Here is a 14657-nt window from a genome sequence, read left to right on the forward strand (position 1 = left end):
GAGTGAGAACAATCTGCAAGCAATCCAGCTTACATCACATCTCAGCTTTAAAAGCTCAACTCCACACTCTCTATTTCTGAATTGAGAAAGCTCCTCGGATGNAGAAGCGAAACGTCTTCAGCTACAGAATAGAAGTCCAGTTGTTTTTGTTTTTTAACGTTTTTTGAATTTCATCTGAATGTTTATTAAATGAATTTAAAATGAGATTTCTCCATCTCACCACGATCAAATGTAAAACTTGACTGATCTCACCTGCTGCTTCAGATGTTTGTGGGCGGAGTCTCCATTCTTTGGGTTGGTCAGTTCATCATTTAGGACAAAATGGGACAAAATCTTGTCCTCCATGTCCCACTGCAGTCCTAAAACAACAAGTTGGACAGGAAGTATTGCAAAATCTGTCCAGTCAGAAGGAGACTGATAAACTAGAGTCCTGATCCAGGCAGGAGGTCCAGGACACAGGTGTCCCAGTCCCGATCCTGCTGGTTCTGGTCTAAGGTGAAAAACACAAGCAGAACCTTACCTTCAACAGCTGTCTTCAGTTTGTCCACCAAAGACTCCAGCTCTGCTCCACTGCGCTCAGACAGACCCACCTGAAGCACACAACTTCATCATCATCCTCATCATCCTCAGCCTCATGATCCTGCAGAAGGTCTGGTGTTACCTGTGGAAGCTTCTCATCTCCATCAGCTGGTCCTGCATTGATGTTCTCAACAAAATACACCTACCAAACATGGTGAATGAATGAATGAGTGAGTCAATCAATCAATCAATCAATCAATCAGCGACTCACAGCTCTGGGGCGGTCTCTGGAGTTACATTTCTTCAGATGTTTCTCCAATTTGTCTTCAGTTACTGTGCTAAAAGAAAAATACAACCATCAATTCAGCTGATCTGTAACTACCCTCAGCTGATCGGTAACTATCTTCAGCTGATCTGTAACTACCCTCAGCTGATCGGTAACTACCCTTAGCTGATCTGTAACTACCCTCAGCTGATCGGTAACTATCTTCAGCTGATCGGTAACTACCCTCAGCTGATCGGTAACTATCTTCAGCTGATCGGTAACTATCTTCAGCTGATCTGTAACTACCCTCAGCTGATCGGTAACTACCCTCAGCTGATCTGTAACTACCGTCAGCTGATCGGTATTGACCCTCAGCTGATCTGTAACTACCGTCAGCTGATCTGTAACTACCCTCAGCTGATCGGTAACTACCCTCAGCTGATCTGTAACTACCCTCAGCTGATCTGTAACTACCTTCAGCTGATTGGTATTGACCCTCCGCTGATCGGTAACCTGATGGATCGTCTGACTTACTGTTTGGGGTCCAGAGGACAGGGGATCCTCTTGCTGCCTCCCACTTCCTCCTGAAACAGGAAACGCATCACAGCTGATCAGAGGACTGATCCTGTTCTAATCAGAAGTATTGATCTGATCCTAAAGAGTTCTTTGATTGTGAAACCGATCAGAACCTTCTGATACTGAACCTATACCTTTAGTTTCCTGAGAAAAGTAAATGTAAATATCAGAAACAAACTAAAAAGCTGTTGACCCAACAGCAGATGAACGGAACCTTCCACCGGTTCTTTGGACCCAGACCCTGCTGGACCTCTGTCCCCGTGTCCGTGAACTCACCATGGTCGCGTGCTCTCCGCAGAACCGTTTTCCTTTCCCAACGATCATTTTACAGAACCGGTTCTTTTTCTGCACGAAGAAGCCGCATCTGCCGGGGGCCGCCATGTTGGACACAGGAGGCGTTCACGTGCTGACTAAACGGTGGGAAATAACAGAACCATTCACAAACAGAATAAATCCGAACTTAAAGTGGAGTTTTCTTCAATAAACTTTACACGAAGGTAGACAATGAATAAACTAAAATCTGAGAAGTTGTTCTTCCTTAAATGTGTTTTTACTGCAGTTTACGTCTCAAAATTAACCGTGTTTGATCTTTTTCAAGCTTGTTTATTTTTTGTTTATTCTTTTTTTAAAGTCAACCTTGAGAGTATCTTTCTCAGCATGTTTTCGCTCAAATAACATTTATTTTTATTTATTTTGTTTTTGAAGAGTTTTGATTTCTTCCTAAAAGCACCTAAACGCTCTTCGCTCCTCTGCGAGTCAGGCCTCCCTTCCCTGATTGGCTGCACAGTGCGTCAATCACGCTCCTGTAGGGCGGGGTTGTACGTGACTGTGCGGATGACATCATCAGTGAACAGTTGGTATGATGGCGGCGGAGCGGGGCGGCGGTCCCGGTTCTTCTCGGCCCGCAGCGGCGGCGGATCACTCGGTGCTTGTGGTGGTGGGAGTGCTGCGGCCCCCCGGGCTGCTGGAGCAGATTCTGCGGCAGATAGAGACAGGTGATCTGGTTCTGGAGGACAGAAGAACAGCGCCACAGGACGGGAAGTCCGCGAGCCCTTCACAATAAGAGCCCGCGGCTGCTGGTCTTCTGACCAACGTGGTTACCCGGGTTATTTAAGACGTCTGTTTGGGTTTTCTGTTAAGTTTTGGTACGGTGTGAAGAACCTCTGCGATCATTTTACATATGAAGAACTTTTTAACCGACAATGAAACATTTTCCAGTTCCGAAAAACAAAATCAATTAGCGTCTTTAGCTTCCTTTTTTCTTTCACCACAGCGGGTCACCGGAAACGGAACCGAGCAGTGTGTCAGTAAAATGTCCAACACTCTGGCCTGGAGAGGTGCTCGTTCTGATGGACTTGGTTCGGTCCAGTCCAGTTCGGTGTTCCTTTTCTTGTTTGTGCAGCTCAACGTTTTGTCAGATGTCGCAGGTTTATTTCCCTCCTCACCAGCCTTTACTTTGAAAAGCAGTCCCACCCGATGGATTCGGGCTCGGTCCAGAACCAGTCGGAGCAGCAGTTTACTTTAGTTTGACTCCTGTGAGAGTTGAGTGTCATTGCTGCTGGTTCTGGCCCGATTCGGGTTCGGACACACTGTCTGGTTCTGTCAGACAGTTCTACTTCTGGGCTGCGTGTTTGTCAGTGTTTTTAAACTGAGGAACCAGCGGGTTGGAGAACCATGGATCAGAACATCAGTGGTTCGGTTCCCTGGGCTGACTCCATGTTCTGAAGCAGTGGTTCTGATCCAGTGAAAGAAAAGTGGTTCCCGGTAAAAACCCAAGTGTAACGGGCCGTTTCGGTCCAATAACAGAGTCTAATGTGGTAGAACTTAGAACACGTTCTAACCCTTCACCATCACACCATCTGGAGGACACGGAACCAATAGAACGGTTCCATCTGTACGAGGTTCTGACCTGGTTCTGTGTCCAGAATGACTCTCAGCTACTACCACACTAAACTTTAGCTGAGTTTGAGACAGTTAATGTTGGCTAAAGTTGATTAGCTGTGGTGGCCATTTTGAAATGGGTTTAATCCCTAAGTTAATCAGCTGTTAGTGTTGTTGGCTCACAAAGAGGAAGTTGTGTTGCAACACATCAACTTCCCGTTTGCACAGGAAGTTAGTATTTTATCAGAGATAGGTGGGATGAGACAGGATGTCTCACTCTAAGTGACAACAAAGGTCAGCTTCCTCATGTTTTATCATTAATTAATTTAATTAAATTAGTAAAGAGTTTTTTTTGGTTTAATATATTATATATTTTTTTTATATATATATATATATATATATATATATATATATATATATATATATATATATATATATATATATATATATATATATATATATATATATATATATATATATATATATATAAAAAAATTGTAAAGGCTCAACATGATGAAACAACTGAGATTCATCTGCTGTGATTGGCTGGTCCAGCTCAGCTGGAAGTTAAGGTCAGACTGGGTCAGAACCAGAGACCAGAAACAGAGTTCAGATTAGGCCCAGCAGTCCACTGCAGACTGAATCTGGTTTGTGTTTGTGTCAGGGGGAGATGAAGGATGTGTCGTTGTTGACGAGAGTGACCTGTATGTTCCAGGTCTGCGCTGCTGGCAGGTGGATCTGGATGTTTCCGTTCTGGATGAGCAGCTGAAGCTCTTCGTGTCAAGACATTCGGCATTCCTGTCTGAAGATGTCCCAGGTGAGTGCCCCAAAATCATGATGACCCACTACACGCCGCTGCTGGGAAACTCTGTCATTATTGGGCGGGGTTACAGTAAACATGGCAGACTTTACTGAACCATCTTAGCAGTTTCTACAGAACTTTGGAACAGGCTCTAACAGCCGAGAACCGTAAAGAACCAGTCGGAGAAATATGAAATCAAAAATGTTTCACTTCTGGTTTGTTTTGGTCCCGAAACACAACATGTGTGTGTGTGTGTGTGTGTGTGTGTGTTTGCAGTCAGCTGACGCTCTGCTGAACAGCCTGCAGAAACATGGGGTGGAAGGGGGTAGCTGTGTGTGTGTGTGTGTGTGGTGGTTCTGCCTTGAGCAGAATTATTGATCTTGTTCTGCTCGAGTTTAGGCCATGTTCTCGGCTCAGTTTGAGGAAATGCTAAATTCTCCTGGTTCTGAACGACAAACTGAGCCTCCTGCTGTGGTTCTGAAAACCCGGTGGGCCCATCTGTTTTCTGTTGTGATTGTTCTGCAGGTCAGCGGACTCTGCAGCACCAAGGAGAGGTTCTGGACACTCGGGTTGTGGTGAACCCAACCCATGACTTTGTCTGCTCAGAGGTGAGTGGAGCAGAACTTTTCTTTCTTCCTCGGTGGTTCATAAACAAACCGGGCCTTGTGTTTCCGACCCGCTCTGACTCATTCCTCAAGCTCACGAACTGTTTCCTGTTGGTGTGTTCAGGTGCAGCGGCTGCTCTGTGACATGGCTCGGCACAAACTGCTGGTTCTGGTGGGTCAGCGTGTGGAGAACAGTGGAGACATTGTTCTACAGCGGGGCTTCTTCTCCTTCCAGGACTTCATCCAGATCTGTTCTGATCAGGAGGTAAGACCTGATTAGAGATCTGTGGTTCTGGTTCTGTAGGCCAATACCAAATTCTGATTGTAGTCCAGATCTGACCTAGCAAGCTGGTCTGATGGTCAGTGTTAGCTGAAGGTTCACCGTTCCAAAGGCCTTTGTGAGCTAAAGGTTTACGGTTCTGAAGGTCTGTGTTAGCTGAGGTTTTACGGCTCTGATGGTCCGTTTTAGCTGAAGGCTTTCCAGTTCTGATGATTTGTGTTAGCTGATGTTGAGAATAAAACGGGTATCTTTTCTAGTTTCTGTCGGGTTCTCTGAGACAAGTCAAGATGGTTCTTGGTTAGAACTGATGTAAAAACTTGCTGTAGTAACTGTTCTGTGTTCTTGAAGGTTAGAAACCTGTTAGGTTCTGCTGACCCGGCCCTGAATTACTGCCTCACCCTCAGCTGTCCGGACTCTGGTCTCTGGAAGGGCTCGGACCTACAGAAACACAATCTGCAGGATTTTATAAGCATCCGGATCAATCCAGAACCTGTTCTGCCTGAGATGGAGGGTCTGCAGGAGTTCACTGAGTACCTCTCTGAGTCTCTGGAACCTGAGTCACCTTTTGACCTCCTGGAGCCCCCTAGCACTGTGGGCTTCCTGAAACTGTCCCGCCCCTGCTGCTATGTGTTCCCCGGGGGTTCGGGGGACTCGGCCTTCTTCGCCATTAACGGTTTTAATGTTCTGGTGAACGGCGGCTCAGATTCCCGTTCCTGCTTCTGGAAACTGGTTCGTCACCTGGACCGGATTGATTCTGTGCTCCTGACCCACATTGGTGTGGACAACTTGCCAGGACTAAACAGTCTGCTGCTGAGGAAGGTTGCTGAGCTGGACCAGGAGGCTGCTGGATCCGTCTCTGAAGAGGACTGGATAAAGAACCTGATCTCCCCAGAAGTCGGGGTGGTTTTCTTTAACGTTCCCAACAGACTGAGATCTATCCAGCCGGATCCTAGCGAGCTGCGGAGCTCTGACCAGGCAGCGCTGACACTGCAGCACCTTCAGAGGCTGGCAATCAAACCACAACCTCTGAGCAGGTCTAACAGACCCACCATAGAACCTGTTATCTTGTTTCAGAAGATGGGAGTTGGCCGTCTGGAGCTGTATGTCCTGAACCCAGTCAGTGGCAGTAAAGATCTTGAAGGTTTGATGCAGCTTTGGCCCAATGGTGGATCCAATGTAAAGACTTCTGACCTTCCGATACCATGCCTTGTTTCCATTTGTGCTTTACTGGTCTGGCATCCGTCCAGCCCTATGGAGAAGATTGTCCGAGTTCTCTTCCCCGGGTGCACACCACAGACCAGAATCCTGGATGGACTTGAAAAACTCAAACATCTGGAGTTCCTCAAACAACCGTCTGTGTGTTTGAAGGACCTCGAAGAACCAAAAACCGAGAAGCAACCAAAGCGTACAGAAAGTCGAGAAAGCCTTAAGTCCCAGTCCAAGGACCTCAGACCAAGTAGTGCCTTAAAGAAAGACAAACCTGCACAGGTTGATGTCAAAAAACATGAGATGAAGACCAAACCTAAAGCTGCTGGTGATGCCACACTCAGAGACAAAAAAGATGCTGAAGAAAAGCCCAAACTGAAGGACACAGATAGTAAACCCAAACCGGCAAAACCTTCTGAGAAGCTCAATCTAAAGAAAGACAGATCAAAGGAGGACAAGAAAGACCTGAAGAAAAAGGACGAGAAGGTCTCAGCAGAGATAGCAGAGAAGAAGAAAGATCTGGCAAAGAAGGAAAGCATAAGTACAAAGATTAAGAAAGATGTTAGACTTGAACTAAAAAAAGACACAAAGAAAGATGTAAAAACAGAGGAAAAGAAACCTGCAAAGTCAACTTTAAAAGAAGCAAAGAAAACCTCAGAAAGTCCAGACCAAAGAAAAGCTTCAGGTAAAGGTGGGGTGTCTGGGATTCTTCCAATGAAAGACCCTTCAAAGAAAGGGGCTAAAGGTAGGACAGGATCGAAGGACAGCCAGAAGGAGGCAGATCCATCCCTCCCAGCTGGGTTTAAAAGACTCCGACTGGATGGTGAGAACAGAAACAATGGGTCTGATGGAACGCCAACCAACCAGAACCAGATCTCAACCATAGAAAGTCCAGAAAAGTTCAGGTCTTTGGGGATGGACCAGAGTACCTGCTCAGCCAGAACACCTAAAGGTGATCTCAGCGTGAACTTTAACCTTACTCAGACAGCATACCTGTCAATCAAGGAGAAGACCCTGGAACTGGTGTCCTCTGCAGATTCTGTTCTGAACAGTGTCGAACAGACCCAGTTCCATCAGGCGACTGAAGAGAACATTCCGGGTTTTGGGGAAGACAGCAGCCTTAGAGCAAGAGGATCCAGTCTGGGATTTGAGGACTGCAATCATGGAAGTTCTTGTAGAATGTCAGACGTCAGCTCTCTGAGAGAAGGTCTTGAGACCTCCACATCCTCTCAGGATAAGCAGTCTAGCCTCCTTAGCCCAGTCCGGGACATGATGCCGGACTCATCCTCCACCATGACCTCCATGCCAGCTGAAGTTGGGTCACCTCACTCTACAGAAGTTGATGATTCTTTCTCAGAACATGTTCTGCCTTTCTCAGCCAAAGTCTTCTCTAACGGACATGTCAGTGACTCTGACTGCAACCCCAGCAAGGTCCCAGCCAGCAGGTCCACCCAGAACGGATGCTGCGAAGCCAAGGATAATATTCAGAGGATGTCAGAACTCATCTCGGATGTCCCACATGATGTGGATCTGTGCCTGGTTTCTCCCTGTGAGTTCCAGCATCCTAGAGCTCCAGAGAACCACCAGCAACACCTGAGTTCTGGCCTTGCCACTGCCACCTCGCCAGACCTGTCCGAAAACAACAACTGCTCCCAGGACCAGACCAGCAGAGACTGCCTCTCCAGTCAGGAGACTCCACCCACTTCGCTAAGCTACTCCACACCAACAGCCAGAGACTCTGACGTCTCCCCCAAGACGGAGGAGTGCACCTCCACTGCAGACCTGGACTCTGATGAAGACTTCAGCAGCCATTTCATATGCAGGGCAGAGCAGCTGCCCTCCCACGACCTGCCACCGGCTCCGGTCAAAGATCTGCCCCCCCTGCCGCCTCAACCCGAAACCTGTATGACCGACCCTGAGGCCGACAAGAACCTAAAGACCTCTGGTGCCAAGCTAAAACCGCTGCAGAGAACCGCATCAGGAAGTAGCTCTGCCCAGAGTGGGAAATCCAAGACTGGTTTTTCCGGGTCTCTGAAGATGAGCCTTGAAAGCAAACCTTCCTCTCGAAGTTCTCTTGGTGGATCTAGACTTGGACCTGCAAGGCCACAAACCTCAGGTAGACCAGGTTCCTTGTAGACCATGTTAATTTAAAAAGACTCACCTGAGTCGCTGGTTCAAAAGGTTTTAATCTGTTTCTCTGGTATTCAGGTTCCAGAGCCACTGGTTCTGATGTGGCTGCAGTTTATATAGACCTGGCTTACCTGCCGTCTGGCTCCGCCTCCTCCACAGTTGACCAGAACCTGTTCAGACACCTGCGCTCATCGTATTACATCATCAGTGGTGACGATCCAGTGAAGGCAGCAACAATGAGGAGCATCCTGGACTCGCTGCTGGAGGGGAAGAGTAGCTGGCCCGACGTCCCGGTAGGTGGAACCGGCCTCACTGGGTCTTCCTCTTCTTTTTTTTCTTTTCCTCTGATTGGTCTGTTTTCCCTCTCTTTAACCAGGTGACCCTGATCCCAACCTTTGATTCGCTGGCGATGCATGAGTGGTACCAGGAGACGCACGAGCGCCAGCGGGAGATGTCCGTCACCGTGCTGGGCAGCAACAGCACTGTCGCCATGCAGGATGACACCTTTCCTGCCTGTAAGGTGGAGTTCTGAGCACAGGCTCCGCCCACCTGCCCCCTGGCACTGCTGTCTTAGTGAGCATGCTCAGTTAGAACAGGTGTGCTTTCCTCACCTGTAAGACACCATTGTTAACCCTAACCCTTCTGGATCAGAACCTTCAGCATTATGATCGATCCTGGATCAGTCTGATAAAATTGTTTTTATACTAAACATCTTTATTTTTAATTCATAATTCCTTTTTTACCTGAAGGTTTTAACCAGCTCCAACCTGACTTAAATTTTTGTTAAATATCTGATAATTGTTTGTCCTTGAAGTTTTACGATCTGTTTGTCAAAGTTAAACAATCTGAACTTTGTGAAAATTACATTTTGGTTGAAAATGTGGAGGTTAATAACCCGAAAGTTTCAGTTTCTCAGTCTGGTGTTTTTCTGTTGATCTTCAGCTCAGAATCAACAGAACTCTTATTCGGACTCAGACGCTTGTATTTACTTCTGATTGAAATCAATGTTCTGTTCAGGGAACTCCTGCATGTTCGTTTTGAACCTTAATTCTAACAGAAACAAAACCAGAATCTGATGCTGCTGAACCAGAATTTAGAGGATGAAGAGTCCTGAAGCTTCAGGCTTTTATTTTGAAATGGTTACATGATGTGGAAAATAAACGGTACATAAAACTGGAGGTTCTAGTGGTGATAAGAGTTCTGGTTTCATTATTTATTGGTTCCTATGTAGGTTCTGTGTGACGGAACAAATGAACCGAACCAGCTGTTCAGAGCAGGAGCTGAACAGAACTCAGAGGAGGTAAAGATTCTGATGGGTTCTGTAATCAGCAGCTAGAACTTCCTGAAACCAGTGTGGGTTCTTTACTCAGAACTCAGAACCATTATTAATCATGTTGTGACATAAAAACGTGTGCTCGTACTGAAGGTTCTGATCCAGCAGGCGGTACCGCCCTCACAAACTGGGACCACATGAATCGTTAACTGGACCTCAGATCTGATGAAGTCGCTCCTCTTCCTCACCTGTGAGCCTGCAGCAATGCACTCTGGGAGCTGAAGTACGGAATAATCAATCCATCAGTAGTTTTCAAATCATTTTTATTTCCTGTTTTTGTTTGAACAGATGCCTGAAAAAGAAACTCGACTGAAACCTGAAACATTTCACCTTTAAAATTGTCAAACATTTCACCTCTAATTTATTTATTTAATTTAAGTTTAAACTCACAAAGTGTCCTTTAAATCTGCCGTCCTCAGAGTGAAGTCCAAGACGCTCGCTGCCGTCCGCTAACGTTCAGGGATCCTGCTTTACACTTGCTGTAGGTCTTTTACACTTTGTTTTTGTTTTTAGAACATGAAACATGTCTTCACCACCTCCTCCTTAAACGTTAGAATTTCCTGATGTGGCGTTCGTTTCTCCGATGATAAATTCCAACACTTTAACTCCTCCACCAACCCCCACCCACTGAAACACAGTATCATCCGTTTGTGTCCTGAAACACTAAAGATTGCCTTTCAGAATAAAAGTATTTGTTGACCAAAGTGTCTGCTGTGAGTTTTATTGTGACACTTCCTGTTTATGTGAATCATAAACACATGGTGTAGTTGTAACTCCAACCAGTAGGGACAGCAGAAGCCTTCAGAACTGAACCAGATGCAGTAATACTTCAGTAATCCTAAAGTATTACTTTAGGATTACTGAAGGATTTACTTCTGTGTATTTATGAGGAATGAAGTTTAATAAATGTTTGTAATTCTCTGATAAACTGATGCTGTGATGGCTCCTCTTCAGGTTCAGGCAGAATCAAAGTGGTCAAGCAGCAGAACTGAGGTTTTTCTCTAAATTATTTTGAAAGTAAAATCTAACTTCCTGTGTGCAATCCAATGACAGGAAGTGCTCGTAATTAAAACCTTTCAGTTTACTCTTATTCAGTGATGTTTCTCTTTAAAATTATTTGGTTCATAAAATGAATTAAATACAGAAATTATTCAAGTCCACAGTGCAGTACTAGTTAACCACAGGTAATCTGTGTGGTACTGGTTAACCACTGGTAATCTGTGCAGTACTAGTTAACCACTGGTAATCTGTGTAGTACTTGTTAACCACTAGTTACATGTGCAGTGCTGGTTAACCACAGGTAATCTGTGCAGTGCTGGTTAACCACAGGTAATCTGTGCAGTGCTGGTTAACTGCAGGTAATCTGTGCAGTACTGGTTAACTGTATTATCTGTGCAGTGCTGGTTAACCACTGGTAATCTGTGCAGTGCTGGTTAACTACAGGTAATCTGTGCAGTACTGGTTAACTGTATTATCTGTGCAGTACTAGTTAACCACAGGTAATCTGTGCAGTACTGGTTAACTGTATTATCTGTGCAGTACTAGTTAACCACAGGTAATCTGTGCAGTGCTGGTTAACCACAGGTAATCTGTGCAGTGCTGGTTAACCACTGGTTAATCAGCCCAGGTCTCAGTCTGCGGTTCTGATCCAGAGTTCGGTTCAGGTTTTGTTCTCCTTCAGTTAGAACTTGTAAATATTTCATGTAAAAATGTTTGACACCCCCCGTAATCCCTCCCCCCGGTGGGCGGGTCTGTTTTGTCCTTAGGATGGACAGACATCAGATGGTTCTGGTTCTGGTTCGGGCTACAGGGGACCGATATGAGCTCAGAGATGAAGTGAGTATTTATTTTTTCTTCTTCTGCTTCCTTTTCATCTTTTTTTTCTTATTCTGCGGTTTTTAGTTTTAATTTCAAAATAGAAAACTGAAAGTGCGCGTGCGTGCGGTGACGTCACAGTGCGGCACCAGAGCGCTGAGTCAGTGGGTCGGACCGGAGCAGAACCGGACCCAGACCCGTGGTACCGGACTGTCTGAGCTGAAGAAGCTGATCAGTCATTGATGAGCTGCGCGAGCTTTAATCCATCATGAATCACACCGAGGTCAAAGGAGCCGACAGGATGACTTCAGCTGGGGCTTTTCACAATAAAAGCACGAGTCCCAACATATCAAGGATCAAAACATACACACACTGAGGGCTAGTAGGAGTTTCACAGGTCAGAGGTCACAGACAGAACCCCCCCACCCACCCGGTCTGATGATTTGTCTTGTTTTGAAGGGGTTTTCCTGTGCGTTTGTTTTGTGGGTGTGTGAGGCTGATGGAGCTGCAGTGGGGCGGGGTCTCAGGGTGGACTGAGGACAACAAGGACAGAGTGGAGACTAAAACAGTTGTTCTGATGAATGTAATGAAATGTTTAAACTCCAGACCACAGAACATGATGTAGCTCCTGGAGATTACTCTGTTATTTCTCCCAACACGAGGTCACAGCAGCGCCCTCTGGTGGCAAGAAGTAATAACAGCAACAGAACAAAGATGCATTCCCTGTGTACACCTAAGAACACATGGTTCTTTAAATATAAAAACACACAAGCCTGAAATAAAAAAATTAAACGTAAATACAGAAAGTTGCCCACAGCGCCCCCTGGCTTCAGGAGGAATAGAACGCACCGTGGGACAGTTTTACTCAAAGTGGTTATAACAGATTTAATGAAGAAGATTTAGTTGCTTTATTCCAGCGGTGTGTTGCAGGTTTCAGGTGTTTCTCTGCTGTGACTCCGCTGATTGAATGACTGAGTGATGAACAGGCTGCTGCAGACTAAAGAAACATCTAAGACATGCAGGACAGTGGACCTCCAGGACCAGGATTGGACACCACTGTTTTATTCTCTCGTATCGTTACTTTAATGAAATAAAAGCAGGTCTGACAGCATGAGTTTGTAAATATGTGTTTGTGTGTCTTAGGGTGATGGAGGTTCATCATCAGGACCGTCTGCAGCTCGTTGTGGTAAGTTTTGTATAAAAGTCTTTGCTTTGACCTTTGACCTTTACCAGCAGTGAACTTGTTCATCCGGCAGACTCCATAAGTTAGCTGGTCTGAGGTCAGCGTTGACGGTCTTCTTATTGATTAGTTTATTGATTTTGAGTGAGTCTCTGGAAGCACTCAGGTGTTTCAAAGCACTGCATTCAAAATGAGGCCAACTTTATTAAAAAAGGCAACAAAGCAGCTTTATTTGTGCAGCACATGTCAGCAACTCAAAGGGCTTTACAGAAACAACTGAGTGCAAAAGAACAATAAATTAATGCAGAAGGACACTCAAAAAAAGAACATTTCATAAAAAATGAAATGAAAATTCTCAAAATGAGAGCTGGAAAAAAAGATAAAAGAAAACAGAAACAACATAAAATAATTTGTTGCTTTAATGAAAGTCAGCAGTAAACAGGACAGTTCTGCTTCACAGTCGGAGCGGTCCAGCAGTATCTGACCTAAAAGCTCATCCTAACACAATAAATTAAAAACAGCTGAACTTCCTTTTCATTTCCAGTCCAGTTGGTTTTGGTTTAATTTGTTAGAAAGTCTGAGATTAACCTGCAGACTCTTTGAAGTCTGGTGACATCAGTGTCCCATCATGCTTCAGGAGAAGAGGAAGTGGAAGACTGAGATTGAGAACAAGAAACGTCAGCTGGAAGATGACAAGAGAGCTCTGCAGCACCTGAAGGTGGGTTGAACTTCTCATGTCCCTCTCTGTTGTGCTTCAACTCGAACATTTGTCATCACGGCAACAGAGGCAGTGATTGACAGGTGCTGAAAGCTTTATTAAACACTGAAAAATTAACTATTCTTCATGGGATCTGACTTTCCTCCTGGAGCAGCAGAACGGATCCTTCTGCTTTAGACATAATGAACACATTTTTGTTTACATGAATAGACTCACTCTTCACAGATAAGCATGATGTTGGCAGATTCCTGCTCTCATTTATCTAACATCACCATCAGGAAGTCTGTCTCCAGGGAAGCAGACAGTTATGGGATTTTCTTTCAGACCCAGTAACATTTCAGTTTTCAGACCTCTACCCCATCAACTCATGTCTGAGAACATGAACAGCAAGGATCTGTCTGCAGATCAACCTCAAAGTTTCCGTTTCTGTTCAGTCCAAGGCTCTGAGGGAGCGCTGGCTGCTGGAAGGACCCTCAGCTGATGGAGCGGACCAGGACCAAGTCCAGAGACAGCTAAAGGAGGACGAGGCCAAGACCAGGGGCCTAGAGGAGACAATCTGCAGGTCCAAGTCCAACCAATGACCTAAGAATGTATTTCTGTCTGTCTTACTGTTTGCTTGTGTTGCCATGGTTGATTCAATTCAATTCAGTTGATTTATACAGCACCAAATCACAACAAAAGTCGCCTCAGGGCTCTGAAACATTCACACAGTTTCAACACCAGGAAGTAAAAGTTTTCTAAGGAAGCAGCAGATTGTGTCAAAGCTTCACTTCGTCTCAACCTCCCATCCTGAGCAGCTCTGAGGCGACAGTGGAAAGAAACAACTCACTTTAAACAGGAAGAAACCTCCAGCAGAACCAGAACCAGGCTCAGGATGGGCGGCCATCTGCCGAGAGGACAGGAAAGAGACACCAGACACACAGGAAGTCGTCCAGGTGTAGTTTCTACAGGAAGTCAAAGAAAAACTCATGGAGAGTAGAGCGAGTAAAGACATCAGCAGAGAGAGGACATGTGGACAGTTTGTCCTCCAGCAGTCTCAGCCTATAGCAGCAGAGAGAGGACATGTGGACAGTGTGTCCTCCAGCAGTCTCAGCCTATAGCAGCAGAGAGAGGACATGTGGACAGTGTGTCCTCCAGCAGTCTAAGCCTATAGCAGCAGAGAGAGGACATGTGGACAGTTTGTCCTCCAGCAGTCTAAGGCCCAGTTTGCACAACGCTGTTTTTAAGTGAAATCGGAACAATTATGATGCGTTTTAGCTGTTTTACATGACAGTAATTAGATTCTTTGACAGTTCAAATTTTGAAATTAAGGTCTTGGAGTGAGAGCTTTTTGAAACTCCCGTCATC

At 45.5% G+C, this 14657-nt stretch overlaps 2 protein-coding genes across 3 annotated transcripts in view; one reads left to right on the forward strand and one right to left on the reverse strand.

Moving 5' to 3' along the window:
• Positions 1-2226, reverse strand: part of trmt13 (tRNA methyltransferase 13 homolog) — a 7850-nt gene extending 5624 nt beyond the window's left edge. Inside the window, exons 1-7 of one of the 2 annotated variants that reach the window (XM_037978524.1) lie at positions 2091-2226; positions 1637-1770; positions 1319-1368; positions 791-857; positions 662-721; positions 521-590; positions 253-359 (exon numbers count right to left, since the gene is read on the reverse strand). In XM_037978524.1, coding sequence (XP_037834452.1) covers positions 253-359; positions 521-590; positions 662-721; positions 791-857; positions 1319-1368; positions 1637-1741 — 459 coding nt within the window. In that variant the 5' untranslated portion in view covers positions 1742-1770; positions 2091-2226. Of the gene's footprint in view, positions 1-252; positions 360-520; positions 591-661; positions 722-790; positions 858-1318; positions 1369-1636; positions 1894-2090 lie in introns of those variants that run through there. The other variant, XM_037978523.1, reaches the window with a different exon arrangement.
• On the forward strand, positions 2193-10302 carry map1sa (microtubule-associated protein 1Sa). The gene is made up of 7 exons (XM_017404413.3): positions 2193-2355; positions 3957-4058; positions 4569-4651; positions 4773-4913; positions 5277-8250; positions 8343-8557; positions 8641-10302. Exons 1-7 carry the CDS (start codon positions 2220-2222, stop codon positions 8794-8796), a joined length of 3807 nt encoding a protein of 1268 aa, XP_017259902.2. The 5' UTR covers positions 2193-2219; the 3' UTR covers positions 8797-10302.
• Positions 10303-14657: the final 4355 nt, after the last annotated feature.

This window comes from Kryptolebias marmoratus, linkage group LG1 (genome assembly GCF_001649575.2).
Source record: "Kryptolebias marmoratus isolate JLee-2015 linkage group LG1, ASM164957v2, whole genome shotgun sequence".
NCBI classification, from domain to species: domain Eukaryota; kingdom Metazoa; phylum Chordata; class Actinopteri; order Cyprinodontiformes; family Rivulidae; genus Kryptolebias; species Kryptolebias marmoratus.